The sequence below is a fragment of the Nuphar pumila genome, chromosome 12, assembly GCF_984573655.1.
Source record: "Nuphar pumila chromosome 12, dmNupPumi1.hap1.1, whole genome shotgun sequence".
NCBI classification, from domain to species: Eukaryota; Viridiplantae; Streptophyta; class Magnoliopsida; order Nymphaeales; family Nymphaeaceae; genus Nuphar; species Nuphar pumila.
Window position 1 is genome coordinate 27,177,674 of NC_143260.1, and position 15,372 is coordinate 27,193,045.

General features: G+C 37.4%; 1 protein-coding gene across 2 annotated transcripts; it reads left to right on the forward strand.

Annotated features, from left to right (window-relative positions):
* The first annotated feature begins 4,346 nt into the window (after positions 1–4,346).
* LOC149820406 (uncharacterized) lies at positions 4,347–10,988 on the forward strand. 2 transcript variants are annotated; one of them, XM_089983614.1, is made up of 5 exons: positions 4,347–4,821; positions 5,919–5,996; positions 6,438–6,914; positions 8,376–8,561; positions 10,565–10,988. In XM_089983614.1, exons 3-5 carry the CDS (start codon positions 6,450–6,452, stop codon positions 10,859–10,861), a joined length of 948 nt encoding a protein of 315 aa, XP_089839740.1. In that variant the 5' UTR covers positions 4,347–4,821; positions 5,919–5,996; positions 6,438–6,449; the 3' UTR covers positions 10,862–10,988. The 2 variants fall into 2 exon arrangements, with proteins under 2 accessions (XP_089839740.1, XP_089839739.1); XM_089983613.1 differs by having other exon boundaries at positions 4,380–4,398; positions 5,919–6,914.
* The last annotated feature ends 4,384 nt before the right edge of the window (positions 10,989–15,372 follow it).

A 15,372-nucleotide genomic window follows, 5' to 3' on the forward strand; every position in this document is an offset into this window, starting at 1 on the left:
GGGGCCTATGATGGCTGGTTCCATGCTCTAAAATTGCCGGAACTTTTATGTTTAAAGAATCTTGTTGGGAATTAAACTTGATCAACATTTTGATCCAATCGGGCCAATATATGAACCTGATGCATCCTCACTACCATCGCTCGGTGGGACGATTTGGTACGTAGAAGCAGCTGGATGTTTGATTTAACCAGCGTGACACGTTTCAGAACTTAGCATGTCAAAATCCCAATCCGTTTGGTAGTGGTGTGGCCTGTTTAGTCCGAGAGAGCAGTTTACGTCATCAGATATTTGGCCTGTTCAAAACGTAATTACTGGAGTTATTCCAATTGTACTGCCAGGGAAAGAATGGTCGTCCGAAATTTCAAAAAGATGGCCGCCAATGGAACATTCATTTGCAAATCTCCGTTCTAAACTCACGTATATTAAAAACTTGCGTTGCATCAGCATTAGCAATCCCTGGCTTTGTTCACCTTTTCTGGCAGGAGCAGTTAGTGCACGTCATCTTATGTTGGGATGTTGCAAGTTCGAATCCCAATAGTATATGGTTGTGGAACTTGAGGGGTCTGCCTAACCCCATCTCTCTGTTAAAAAGAAAATAGAAATCCCTGGCTGTGTTCATGAGGGTTGCGTACACTTGTCTAGGAGGGTTGGCTTAAGGTGCTTGAAGTTTGAGGGGTGCCATAAGTTCGGTATTCACGGTCTGCAGTAACTAAAATAAATAAAAGGTTTAGGTGGGCCTTTCAACCTGTCTACGTGTGCCAGCTTTAGTAAACTTGCTGTCGCATAAATCCCTTATAATCAACCTTTTGCAATGCATTTCACTAGTGGTTAAACGAGAGAGAGAGAGAGAGAGAGAGAGAGAGAGAGAGAGAGAGAGAGAGAGAGAGAGCTTGTAGCACGTAGCGATCGTCGTACTAGGCACAGTGGATGTTTCACTACCCTTGGCAGAGAGTAAAAAACAGGAGACAAGCAAGAAAACAAAGGGAGAGATGAATGGCAACTCAAAAGGAGGTAAAAACCCAGATGCAGTCCCAATCGATTAGGGATGGTCAAGGCGCTCATTACCAACCAAGGTCTCAAGTCTTTCGTCTTTAACTATATTGTTTAAGTGGTAGCAAGCCTCTCCATGCTGGCACGCCCTGTGGATAGGTCCAATGGCCCAGCCAGTGGTTACTAGTAAAATTTAATCCAGTATGCTTGTTTATATGCAATTTGCAACGAGTGATCGGTTATCTCTCCCCTTCCAAGTACGCCAACCAATAGACTTGTCTACATGCTGGTCCAAGCATAGATTTCTGTACATAGTACTTGTTATTTTCACTCAAACACTGATATAGTTATGATATAGAGATTCAGGAAGGTTGTTCCTGAAACCTGCAGATTTAATATCTGATTAGGTTAGAAGCAAAGTTATAAGAATATCTAAGAACATGCAAGAAATAACAGAAATTTAACAAAAGTAGAAATGATCAAATATCCAATTTTGAATAAATCTTCTAAGTTACCCATCTACTTATAGATGAGGGTTTTCAAATTCTAAACAAAACAAAATACTTATTTCGTTAACTTTCCCAATAAACCAAGCCTATTCTAAGGCTATGGATTATAAACAATGATCCATATCCAAATACAAAAGAATGATCCAAATGTCCAATTAGAAAAGATCCAAATAACAAAAGACTACAATATTAAAATGGATCTTGATGAACCCTTCTGGAGTCGGTTTGCTCTGCTGCCCTCATAAATCAGGTCAGCTATGCGTTGCATTTCACGAATGCTTGTTACACCAAGCACTCTATTTTTTTAGGTATATTTCATCTTCCATAATTCATAATTCATAATTATGCTGTTGGTTTTCTAAATGTTGATTACGATACGTAATTGTTAGGCATTCTGCTATGCATCGCAATCTCCAAACGCATGTTACTCCAACTCTCTTTTTCAAGTATGTAAAACCATGACTCATTATGCATGTACTCGTCAAAATGTGGATTTTTTTAGGTAATCTCTCTCTCTCTCTCATATCCCTTATGGATTTATTTTCAATTTATCATTTGTCATATTGCTTGATCCACAACTTTATTGAGGGTGCATATCTCGCCTTTACCATACAAGTTAAATAATGATCATTGGCTTTAATTTTCACAAGGTGCACCACTCGTGAAAATTACAAGCAGTTATGCTGGATAGTAACCAACCAACCTATGGAACACACTTTCCAGTTTCCACTATACTAACCAGCCAACCTATAGAAGAGCACCTCTCAGGCTTTCACTGTTCATCTACCCACGATTTTGTATGTAATGCTTTTGCTTTGGCCTTCTCCATTCAATCTCTGTAAACAAATAGTTTCTAATGTAGTTTGTAATACATGCGGTCTGAGAGAGAGAGAGAGAGAGAGAGAGAGAGAGAGAGAGAGAGAGAGAGAGAGAGAGAGAGAGAGAGAGAGAGAGACTTGAAAACTTAAATGGGAAACTAGAAATTCCTCTTCACGTGCTATACAAAATCCTCTAAGTTGATTAACAGACTCTCCAAGGTCCGTGAACTGTTTTTTTTTTACTTGATCGTTTTGTATCGATAAATAGACTCAAACCTAAACGAATATGATTTGCATGACAAGGCAATCACATGTTTTCAGGTAAACTCAGCTTTAAAGATTAGAAAGTGACTTATTGCTAGTGCAGTCAAGGTGGTTCATCTAGAACATGCATGATAGAACAGTAGGACGATCTTGGCGGATCATCATGGATAATTACTGATATACTGTGTCTTGACCGGCTTGTTTACCCTAAGATGTCAGTACTATCATCTATGTGAAGTGGGACTTGATAATTTACTTTTTATGTACATGCTTTTTTTGTTGGCAACTTTTTGATTTTCAAATTCTTGAAAGGGCTCCCTACTAAATCATACACTGGTGAGTGTGGCTCTTAACACAACACCTTACATTTCCTATTGCTAAAGCTATGTAGTTTTCATGTCTTGCCTCATATAACAAAGGCCATTGTTCTTTTAAAAGGGTGAAGTTTTCTTTTTCTTTTTCTTTTCAAATGGCTAGTTTGTGTTTGTCCTAGGCCGCAGACCATATTGATATAACACACGGTATTGATGTAGAGGACTATTAAAGAATATTATTGAATTTAAATATATAAGATGACATTGGGTATATACATTTATATGTGATTAGTTTGATAATAGGTACATACGTAAGTACAAATATTTTACATGTGTCAATATGTTGCATCGAGCATACCAAGAGTCCCTTTATTTTAACCTCTCAAGCTATGCAAGTATTTCATAATAGAGATCTCATAAATAGAAAAATGCATATAACACACAAAATAATACCAATAAATGTATACGAGATTCTATCATCTTCAGCCGAGCAGAATGAAGAATAAGACAATAATGCATATTAAGAGGCCAATTTCGTATTCCATAAATCTTATTTATTTTTACCCAAAATACCTTTAATTTTACTATTTTAACCTTGGTCTAATTTCAAGTTACCAAGTTGTGACTTAGGTATAAAATTTATTTTTTTATCCTTCAATATTTTAAATATTTATCAGAATATACATTTAGGGTGGTAAATTATCATTTTGCCCTGAGTGTACCCCTGAAATATGAATCCAGATAAATATTCAAATTCACTAAAAATATATGGATTCATTAAAGATATCCATTTGAATAATATTCAGATAAGTTTAAAGGATCCAGTTTACTATTTGAATATGGATTTGGATCAATATTAGATTTGACAAAAGATCCAAATCCAAATTTTATTTAGATCAAGCTTTTGAACTTTGGATCATGTTGAGATCCAGCTCACGATCAATATAGTTCAAACTCACTTAATGATGAATTTATTTAATTTTTTTAAGAAATTAAATAAATTAATTACAGTTGGTGTTTAATTAGAAATATAATTGTTAAGAAAAGTTTTGGATATGCCCATGATACAGGCAATCCTTGCCTTAACGAGAGAGAAGGCCTTTTGTCTCATTAACGCATGGTCCTAATGAAATATGAGGCAACATGAGACCACCTCAATTGCCATTTCAGGTCAAAATGCTAATCCTTTCTTTAAATATTTTTTTTATTATGAAGGTCATTATTATAACATAACTTATGACATAACTTATAACTTTCTCAAAAATTAAATTTAAAGCATATACCCTGCCGACACTTTCTCCCGGCTCTCGGTGGCTCGGACAAAGTTTGGCCTTAGGCTCGGAGAACCCGAACCTCCGTAACCACCACTCGCACACACGTCTGACGTCTCAATCTCTGCGTCTTGCTTTCTCTCTCCCCATAAAACAACCCGTTGGGACGGGAACGCTCAAAAGAGTTCGCTGCATTTCAGCAGCTGTACAGAGGAGGCTCTTTCTGGCTTCGGTGAGAATTTCTTTGAGTTCCTTCCGTTACCTAACTCGATGATGTGTTTGGAAGCCGTCGGTTTTTTCGCTTAACTCTGTGATCCCTTGCGGTTCCCGGTAACGTTCTAAGCCTTGCAAGCCCGAATGCGGGTTTCTTTTGGGGATCGGATTTTCGCGGGATTGTGAAGTCCTGTTTGTAGTTTTCGTTTCAAGTTAGGCTTCGGAGGAGAAAACCGGAACTATCTTCATGCTCGTTATGCCGAAATCTGGAGTTTCGCTGTCGTGATATTCGAGAAACAGTGCATGCTTTTAAGTGTCTCTGGCACTGGCGGTCCGGAGAGTCTCAGGGGTTTCTTGCGTTCTAGGGTTCTAAATGTGCTTTAATTGAAGCAGTAAAGAGCCTGAAGTTCTTCAATTCTGCGTTATTTTGGCCTTTGAAGAGGTTTCTGGTCTCTCGAACACCCGTATTGATATATAAATGTCTGTTTATGATCATTTTGTGAAAATGCTTTTGGAATCTGCACAATTCTTCTGCTTCCATGAACTCTCTTTTAATAATTTTGACCACAACTCTAAATTCTTCTTCCTTTAGAAAATCTTTTCCAGATTTTGGACGAAATGTTCAGGACTATGCCTTCTGTTTATCTATTTCTGGAAAACGGTTCTTGTGTTGCTTTAACGCATAGTCGTAGCTAGGCTTCATTGTTCTCCATGGTTTCGGTTTTCAAAAGCTTGTATTTAGGTGTTCATGGAGAACTCCTAGTTGTTTTATTTCCATTAGTCTCTTCAATCTCTGTATTTTGTATGTCTGTTTGCGACGTGCTTTTTGATAATTAGTTGAATCATAAATATTCTTTTGACTGCCTCTGGAAAATGCTTAGAATGTTAGGCGAGTTGTTGACAAGGTGTGACTTTTTAGTTTTCCCTCGTGAAATTAACTGTTTGCCAAATCACGTGATTTGATGCCACGTTCAATATCTTGGTAGAAAATTTTGAAGAACAGTCTGGGTTCTTGTTGTGTCACTAGTTTCATCCATTTTTCTTTATTCTAGCTATGAAAGTGGTGATACTCTTCCTTCTCCATTTCTGGGAAATCACTTGGCATCCTAGTGTTTAAGAATCTTGGATTGGATTGTTGAGGTAAAGAAGGGTATTTCCAATAGTTTAGCTTTTAACCGGCTGTTGGTGTTGAAGCATGAAACGTATTCCTCTTCCTGTGAAACTACCGATGGAGATTTGACTATTTATGGACTTGAATTATTTGATGCTTTCGTTTATGCACAGTATTACAGAGAGACTTCAACATGAATGCTTTTATTTTTGGTCTTGATGTTGGTTTCATTTCTTTTAGATCTTCTGGTTGTGATTGTTGTATACGGTGTTTGTTTTCTTCTGTTAACTAATTATGGATCTTTTGGTTTAAGATTTTCTTTCTAGGGTAATTTACTAGAGGTACTCGTTGTTCTTGACTTTTTAGGAGAATCAGGCTTGAAAGCATAACTGTTAATGATTTTTTTTCTTCTTTCTCAAATATTGCAGGAAACTCAGTTTCTGGTGGAGGACTAATTGCTTTTCTTGGCAACGCATAAGAAATATCAGATTCTGGTCCTTGTGGGAGTATATATATTTCTTCTCTTTTTTCTTTCTTAGAGAATCTTTTCCTATTTTTTCTTTTCTGAAATGCAATGGCAAATTTGGTTTTAAATATGCTTTAAGATGACGAAGCAGCAAGACACTTGTCTTTTCTTTTTTGCTTGTGCGGATTTTCAAATCTTTGTTTTTGGTAAACCTTTACTTTCTTGAGTCACAGGTTTTATCATGAACACTGAATAAAATTTCTGTTTTTTCAATGCTTTGCGATCCAGACTCCAGAGTCCTGGTTGCAATTTCTTATTGTATAAATCTTCAATTCTTTATTGTTCCCACATATCTAGAATAAAATTGCAGATTCGAACTCTTTTCAATTAAAAAGAATCTCAAAGATAGCCTAGACTCTTAAAAATTTTCTTCTACAATAAAGCAACTTTTTGTCATTACTATTTCTGTTTACAATTTTAGAAAGATCTCATAATGATGCATGCCAAGTCAGACTCTGATATCACCAGTTTAGCCCCTTCTTCACCTTCAAGATCTCCAAAAAGGCCTGTGTACTATGTCCAGAGCCCTTCCAGGGATTCTCATGATGGAGATAAGTCTTCATCTATCCAAGCAACGCCTGTCTACAACAGTCCGGTGGAATCACCTTCACACCCTTCTTTTGGACGGCATTCAAGAACTTCTTCTGCAAGCAGATTTTCAGGTACTTTTAGGTCATCTTCAGGTCGTAAGGCCAATAGGAAAAGGAATGACAAAGGGTGGCCAGAGTGTAATGTGATTGAAGAAGAAGGGCCTTATGATGATCTTGATGGTGAAAGGGGGTATTCTCGGCGGTGTCAATTTGTCATAGCTTTTCTAGGTTTCGTCTTCCTTTTCACTTTGTTTTCTCTCATCATCTGGGGTGCAAGCCGGCCTTACAAAGCAGAGATTTCTGTCAGGGTATGCTTTGTTTCCATTTTCATTCTCTTATTGCTATAAGCGTTCTATTTCTTTTGGCTTAAATTTTTTGTCAAATATATCTATCTTGTTGTTCTCTTTTGCTGGTTTATCTGTTAGTCAAACTTTTTTTTTAATTCATTACACCGTAATTTTGAATTTTTCATTGTTTGGTTCAGGTTGATTTATTTGGCGTTGATTTAACCTGAATAATTTATTTTATTTGAGAAAAAATCGAAACTTAGTGGCTCTTTTGAACTGTGCTCATGCAAATGTATCCCTATTGCCTACCATCTGTCTAAGTTCCTTGTAGAATATATGCATGGATTAACAAGCATTACTGCATTCATTGCAGTTGCTCTCTCTCTCTCTCTCTCTCACACACACACACACACACACACACACACATGTATGTATGTATATAGATGGCCAGAATGCTAGATGGCCATTTCATTGAACGAGCGTTGTTCGACGCTCATTCGTTCATTTGTTGAGATACAGGGTCATTAGCAGCGGTCATGACCACCGCTAATGACCTGGGCAGAAAAAAAAGGGAATTAGCAGCAGTCGCAACTGCCGCTAATTTCCTTCGTAACACAAAAATATCGCTGCCGCTGATCCACAAGGGATCAGCTGTGGAGATCAGTCCGATAACAGTGGACAATTTGCACGTCCATTGTTACGGGCTTCTCTCTCTCTCTATATAATATATAATATATATGAAAACATGCTAAATGGTTTTTTTGGGTTTTCTGGTTCATTTTTTGCAAATTCTGACTCCATAGATGTGTTCAGCATGGTTAGCTTACTAGGAATCAACACCTGAATCGTGGATCCTCAAAAATTCACAAAGATTTGGGCTATTGATTTTTCAAGCCTTATAAAAATCTACAGGTACGTTTCTATAAGGTTTGAAAAATCAACGTCATGTGCAGCTTTTTATAAGGTTTGAAAAATCAACATCCAAAATCTTCATAAATTTTTGAGGCTCCAAAAGTTGTAGGTTTTTACAAGGTTTGGAAAATCAACAGCCAAAATCTTCATAAATTTTCGAGACTCCAAACATCATTTTTTTCCATCCAAAAAACATGATTCAGGTATAGATTCCTAGTAAATCAACCATGCTGAACACATCTATGGGTTCAGAATTGCGAAAAAAATGACCCCGGGAAACCCAAAAAACCTATTTAGCATGTTTTCATCACTATATACACGTGTGTGTGTGTTCCTTTTTCCTCTTTTGCAGGGGTTTTGATACTTAAAAATTTGTCTATTCTTTGTGGACCATGGCTGTTGGCATTCATTTTCACAGTCCTACATCAAAGTTAAGGCGTTACAGCTGATTATTAGTTGCAGCATTCATTTAGTTTTTGGTGTTGGCTCTATGTATGAAATCAAATAGTTGATTTTGATGCCATTGCTATCTACTGTTGAAGTAGCTGACTGATTTCTATGCTATTGCAGAGTCTGACTGTAAGTGATTTTCATTGTGGGGAGGGAGCAGATAACACTGGTGTTGTAACCAAGATGGCAACTTTGAATTCCTCATTGAAAATAAGCATCTACAACCCTGCAACATTGTTTGGTATTCATGTCAGTTCTACCCCCGTTAATCTTATCTACTCAGAGATACCAGTGGCAACCGGAGAGGTAAAACTTAGCAGATTTCTCTTTGCAACCATTTTATAATTGACCACATCTGTGAACTGTATAGATTCCTTGATTTTGATACAACAGTAGGACCTTCTTTTTGGGATTCACTATTATTAGGAGGGTAATAGAGAGAGGATATCACAAACTTCATCTTCAGGAAAATTGTATATCCACCTATTGGCAATGAATCCTAGAGTTGTGGTGGTGACTGCTTATAGGGCTATATCTCCTTTTTGAGAAATGCTAACGACAATTGTTGTATAGGGGCTAGGGGTTTTTCAGGATGAGTTGATTCTTATGTTCTCTTCATATTTATATGCCAAAGAACACCCCAAGGAGTTCATCTGTTGGCATGAACTTTAGTCAGGGAGCTAGGTCTTCCTCTTCTGTTAAGACAAACAGAAGTTTTCAACAGATAATGGCTCTCCTCCATTTACTTAGTAATTGGTAGATCACGGCTTGATAGTATATTTGCCTGAATGTGGAGTTCACACCAAAGGGTTGTTTATATCTCATATGCTGCAAAATAAATGTTTTAGCAAAAACGCATCATCTGCACTCAGGCTTGGAAGCTAGCATGAAACTAACAAGGAATGCCTGGAATGTCCTCTACATTAACTTGATATGAAAATCAGTGTTGTGAGAGGCGTACGCCTCAGTACCTGAAGCGTACGCCTCAGAGGCGAGGCGCACGCTCAAGGTACTGAGGCGTTGCTGTGATGCGCCCCTCATCAACCTCCGACCAGTTGTGACCACCGACCACCGGAGTTGCTGTGCTGCAGCTGCTGCTCAGTCTTCTCCGACCACCGGACGACCGGCATATCCCTCGCTTCCGTACCAGCTGGGCGGGTGGTCCTTCTCTTACTGCCTCCCCTCCCACCGTTTCACTTCCATTCCAGTTGTGAGAGGCGTACGCCTCAGTACCTGAGGCGTACGCCTCAGAGGCGAAGCGCAGGCTCAACGCCTCGCTTCGCCTCATCGCATTTAACAACCTTGATGAAAATGTTTTGCAAGCACCTATTGGGACTCGCTGCAGTGCAGTGGAAAGACGAGTTGGACAAGCGGTCCTCAGAAAGGTGGGCAAATACTTCAAGTCATTGACAACGGTCTTCTACCGATGGTGAAAGTGGCCTTCAAAAGTTTTTATGTTGCACCTTTGACAGGTTAACCTGAGAGTATCTACGGAGTGATTATTAGGAAGGCTGCAGATCAATGAAATTCCTGTCTTGCATGGTTTGAATGCAACATTCGATGAAATTTCTTGATTAATCCCACCCATAAGGGCCCCACTCATCTGGTAGGTGCAATGTGAACGTCACCAAGCTTAAGGCAAGTCACAAGTCCGAAACCCATGGATGCGTGTCTGTTGCTATGAGGCCAATGCTGGGTATACTCCCTGTTGGTCAAGGGAGACCTGGGTTTTTTACACCAATGAGCTCACCTGTGAGTGAGGTTGTTTTCCCAGGTTATTCGTTACGTAGGCTTAGATGTATTCCACATCCCCTTGCAAGAGTATGGTGCCGTGAATATGATTTTATTTTCTTTTATGATATTTTCACGCTTATGTGCATATACTTGTGAGCAGACACATTGCCTTCACTTGTGTGCATGTCAAGCAAAAACTCAAGCGGATTAATCTCGACAATATGTGGGACTTGGATCCAGTTGCTTGGCAAGTTAACAGTTCGTTGGTGCAAACCGAGTAACGAGAGAGAAAGAGAGAGAGAGAGAATGTGTTGGGCCTCAACTAGTCAATCCGAGTATGTGATGAGTGGTCAACATTTACCTCAGGGTTTGTTTCAGGTTATGTTGAATTGGATTCTCGTCTGAGTTCCCTCTTTTGACTTTAATTTGTCATGCCAGGCACATGTTGAGGATGTGCGTTTTATGTACATTAGCGAATTCTTGATGGTAGCTTTGCTATCGCTTGTCCATGTTGATTCTTCATGTACTTGTGGCGTTTGGAACCAAGGCCTCATTGCATGCTATCTTTCTTGTAGTTGAAGAAGTACTATCAACCGCGGAAGAGCCGACGTGTTGTGACTGTCATTCTTCAAGGAGAGAAGATCCCTCTATATGGTGCAGGAGCAAGTTTAGCTGTGTCTGGAAATGGCATACCTGACAGCATTGTTGGTGGGGGAGTTCCATTGCAGCTGCAGTTCGGCATCAAGTCACGAGGGTATGTAATTGGAAAGCTGGTAAAGACAACACACAAGAAGCATGTATCTTGCTCGCTCGTTGTCAATTCCAACCAGAAACCCATTGTTTTCTCAGAGAATTCCTGCACATACAGTTAAAATCCGCCTGCCTCTTGGTTCTGATCTGCTGCAAATAAATAAGAATTTGCTATATTGTATGGTGTAACCACAAAAAAATGTTATCGTGTTCAGTTATTTCTGCTACCAAGGAAGTTTTTGAAACTAATGTTTTGTTTTATCTTAATGGAAGATAGTAGTAGTAAAGAAGTTGGGAATACGCTTTAAGAAAAATGTGGAGTCATGCAAATGTCGGCCCTTGAAATGATGGTTAGTACGTGCTTCGGAATAGAGTTAATGGAACTGAAAGGGTATGGCAGAAAGTTAAAAAAAAAGTGGTGGTTGAAAAACCAATACAAGATTAGTAAACATGATTATTTGGATAATCATGTTTATAGCTTAGAAATTTCGGAGTTGGGAAGACCTGGTAATACAACATCCTTATGAGTATTGTGGACGGGAGAGGGTTGGCGCAGGGCGTCCAACGGAGGAACTTAGCATGTTCGATCGAAGCTTATCTGGAGTGAGGCCCTCTTGGTCGTCAGGGAAGTGAAAAGTGACTATTTCTTCTCATATCACACCTGGCGTGATTAAAGAACTTTTTTCGATGAAAAGTTCAAAAAAAGGATGTGCTCTAAGGTAAGAGCATTTTGCAAATTGGTCTCTGCCCTTATCGACGATTTGCAAAATAGTCCCTTTCTTATGCCATTTTGCAAATTGGTGTTTGCCTTTTCCTTGACCTTTGCAAATTAGTCCCTGAGGTTAACAGCTGTTAGTGACCGTAACCATTAAGGGCAGTTGAATTGATGATTTTTCCTTTATAGGTAGACCAATTTGCAAAATGCAAATAAGATGGGGACAAATTTGCAGAAGGTTACTTCGCTTTACCCTTTACTTTTCCCTTTTAAATCTAAAAAAACCATCTGCTGTCCAAATGTGGTTACCATGGTTCAAAACATCAGTTTTGTTTTTAAAAATATTGTGAAAAAACATGATACCGGTTGACATTTTGAAGAAGCCAAAATATTACGACCTTAACATTTATTTTACCACAATATTGACTGTTTAACAAGGAAAAATGACATTCTTTATTTTCTAAAATATATGATTTACTTATTTATTCAATTTCCCTGGGGGTTTTACACCATTGGGACAACGACAGTCAGAGCCAACGCCATTAGGTCTTCCAGTCTTGAGGTGGATTCTTCGAGTAAAAATAAGAAAAAAATAAAAAATGTTTGTAGACAAAAATGACACGTTTCTTAAAAAATCCTACAATTTTTTAAAATCTGCATGATGTTCAAAATTGTAAATATTTGGCTTTAAAATGACCATTTTAACCTTCACACGAACGAATTTTCTTCAAATATGTAAATTTTTTCCTAAATATGTGCTCAAGTATTGCATCTAAGATCCATGACAAACTTTATTACTAATTTTCGATCAAGAAAATGAAAGATTCTAAAAAATACAAAAAAAAAATAGACAAAAATATCTTTTCAACAACACTTGATTCGTTGAAAAGCAATAAATGGCACTTGATTCGCTAGAAAGCAATGAATGGGTGTTGAGATACAACTCCATCAATATTCTTAAAATAAGAGATGAAGAGGTACAATTGCGCTTATCCTTATTATTTTATGTTATTTTTGGCTACCTATGCTAAAAATTCTAAAAAACAATAAAAAGAATAAAGACAGATCGGGGTATTAGCTTTCCAACGCCACCAAGATCACCTTAATCTGATAAGCAATTGAGAAAAATGTCATCTATAAGATAGTGTAACGTTCCTAAAAAATGTAACCTTTTTAAAAAATTTCTAAACCCAATTTTTTTATTTGTTACAAAGTTTTGTATGATTCTCGAGAGTAATATGTCAACGAGTTCATCTATGGTCATATTCCAACAGTTTCAAATGTTAAACGACCCACCTGAGTGCAAGTGTAAGTGTATATTAGCCTCCTAGTATCATATTCAATACCGAATCATTCATAAACACAACTCGATTGAGGTTATTACTCTAAAAATCCTCACGTAAGAAAATGCGAAAGGCAAAATTCTTTTAAGGTTTAAAACAATTGAGGAGTTACATAAAGATTTATATTTTAAAATCATACGCACAACCATTGCATAAATGAAAAGACAAAATTTATAAATAGTCTAATTCTAAAATATTACAAGTCTTTAAACATAAAGATTCAGAAAAACAAGGTTAAATCATTACAAGTTTATAACCATCAAAACTGTCTGGATCCCCCAAGGATTGTAGTACATAAGAGTAGAGCCTTCAACCGCGCAACAACCCACACTTCACCTTAATCGCTTATTAGATTATCTATAATGTTATAAGGCATCAACCACTTACTCGTAGGAAAACTAAAACTAAACTTAAATAATACATATCAAGTTTGTAATGGTACAATCAAAGTGTAATTTTCATCATTTAAAAAAATGAGGGTCAAGAAAATTTACATCCAAACATTCTTATAACATTTAGTCACATTTATAACCATTCATTCCATGACATTCATAATTGCGTAAGTTGCATTCATAACATTCAAAATTACATTCATTCTCATTCATGATATTAAAAATTACATTTAGTCATATCCATAGCACTAAGCATTACATTCATTCATATCCATGACAGGTATTCGCATAAATGAATAACAATACACAATTCATATACATTTGCATAAGCATAATAGGCTAAATCTCATTTGATCGTGTCCAACGTGAAATACACACACATGCTTATCAAACAATTCAAGACATTAGAGTCACTCATAAACATAGCACATGCTTCTGCTTTCAAGTACAATAATACATAATAGTCTATAAAAATGTAAACTTTTACATTATTTTTCCTCAAAAGAGTATACTCATATCTAACTCATGACTATGACTCTTTAAATTATCAATTCTCATATCCATTCTCAGAACATTAATACACTTTTACATTAAGATATATAAGGAACGTACCCTAACTCAAACTTTCATGTGTATCCTACACCCACAAGCATCTCATGTGCATCAACAAGATTGTGACTTACATCATGTTGATTACACCATAAACATGTCTTTCTCATTCACATGTAAAATTTATATGCAAAAACATATGCGAACCTTGCTAGTCAATACATGTTTACATCTATATGTTTATGCATATGATAACAGAGATTCTAAAAATCTAATTTATTGTTTCTCTTGTTTATTTAGACACATATGATACAAAAGAGAGTATAGACATCAAAAAACAATAATAGGAGTATTTATTATTTTATGTATTTTATTTACCCTCCTATGGCTTAACTGGTTCTTTTTTAAGCGATTCAACCTTATAATATAGTAGTTGGGAGAACGAACCCATGGTCTCAGGTTTCAACATATGTCAAACTAAAATCGTCGATCAAAATTAAGCATGCATTCCTAACTCTGCAGAGTTGTGGTACCTTCTACGACTCATTAGTAGACCTATCCCCTAACCTTTGTGGGACGGGGACAAGAGATGCCTTCAGCCCTCAAAAACTCAATATGTCTTACAAGACAATTCATTTAGATTTTTCTCATTCAAATTGCATATATATATATGACATTCTCACACACATATATATATTTACATGAATTACTTGGATCTATATTTTTTTTTTCTATTTCCATTTAGAGTTATCCTGCAGCATGTCTGTGACAGGACTGTAGCCCGCTGCAGCCGTAGCAAGTGTACCAACCAGTTGCTCCCTTACTAGGAGGGAGTGTCAGCATCAACCAATCCATTTGCCATTTTTTTTTATATATCATGATCTAACCTTATTTCTATTTTTTTAATTTTTTATGTTGAATGAGAGTCTGGGGTTAAGCAGACCCCCACCAGGTATTAATTTTACCACAGGTTTTGAGCCTGCAATGTCTCACCATACCAAGACTTGCACTCATCACTTACCAACTCCAGCACCCTGGTGCACATGTAGCGCAAGTCACCGGCTGCATCCATGTGGTGTGCAGCTGGTGTGAACCCTGTTCCTCACAATAGCACAAGTCTGTCGTGAGCAACAAGGCTTCACCTAACCTATGTGAAGGTGAAGGAATTGGCTGGGTGTTGTCAGGCCAAGCCGGTCAGCGACATGTATAAACTTTTTTGTCTTTCAGTTTAGATCATTTTTTTTTGAAAGGCAAGCTGAGGCTAGGGCAGACCCCACTGAAACAACATGTGGTGATGTTCAGGTCCACAATGCCCAGTCAAAGATAATAACCTACACTTGGCTGTGCATCAATGGCACTGCATCACACAACCCATGTAGATTCGACTGACCCTGGTCGGACTGGTTAGGCTGACCAAGCATGGCTGGTCAGACAAGCATGTTATGCCATGCTTGTCGGGCCTGCAGCCAACTGCAACATATTCTCATCAAGTAAAGATTTTTTTTTTGAATAAATGCAGTCACAATTCATTACACATAGAGGTATATTGAAACAACAACTTCATGGTTCACACAAACAAAAAAGACAATATACTAAAATATCTCAAAATAACTTGAAAGATAGCCACATTTATA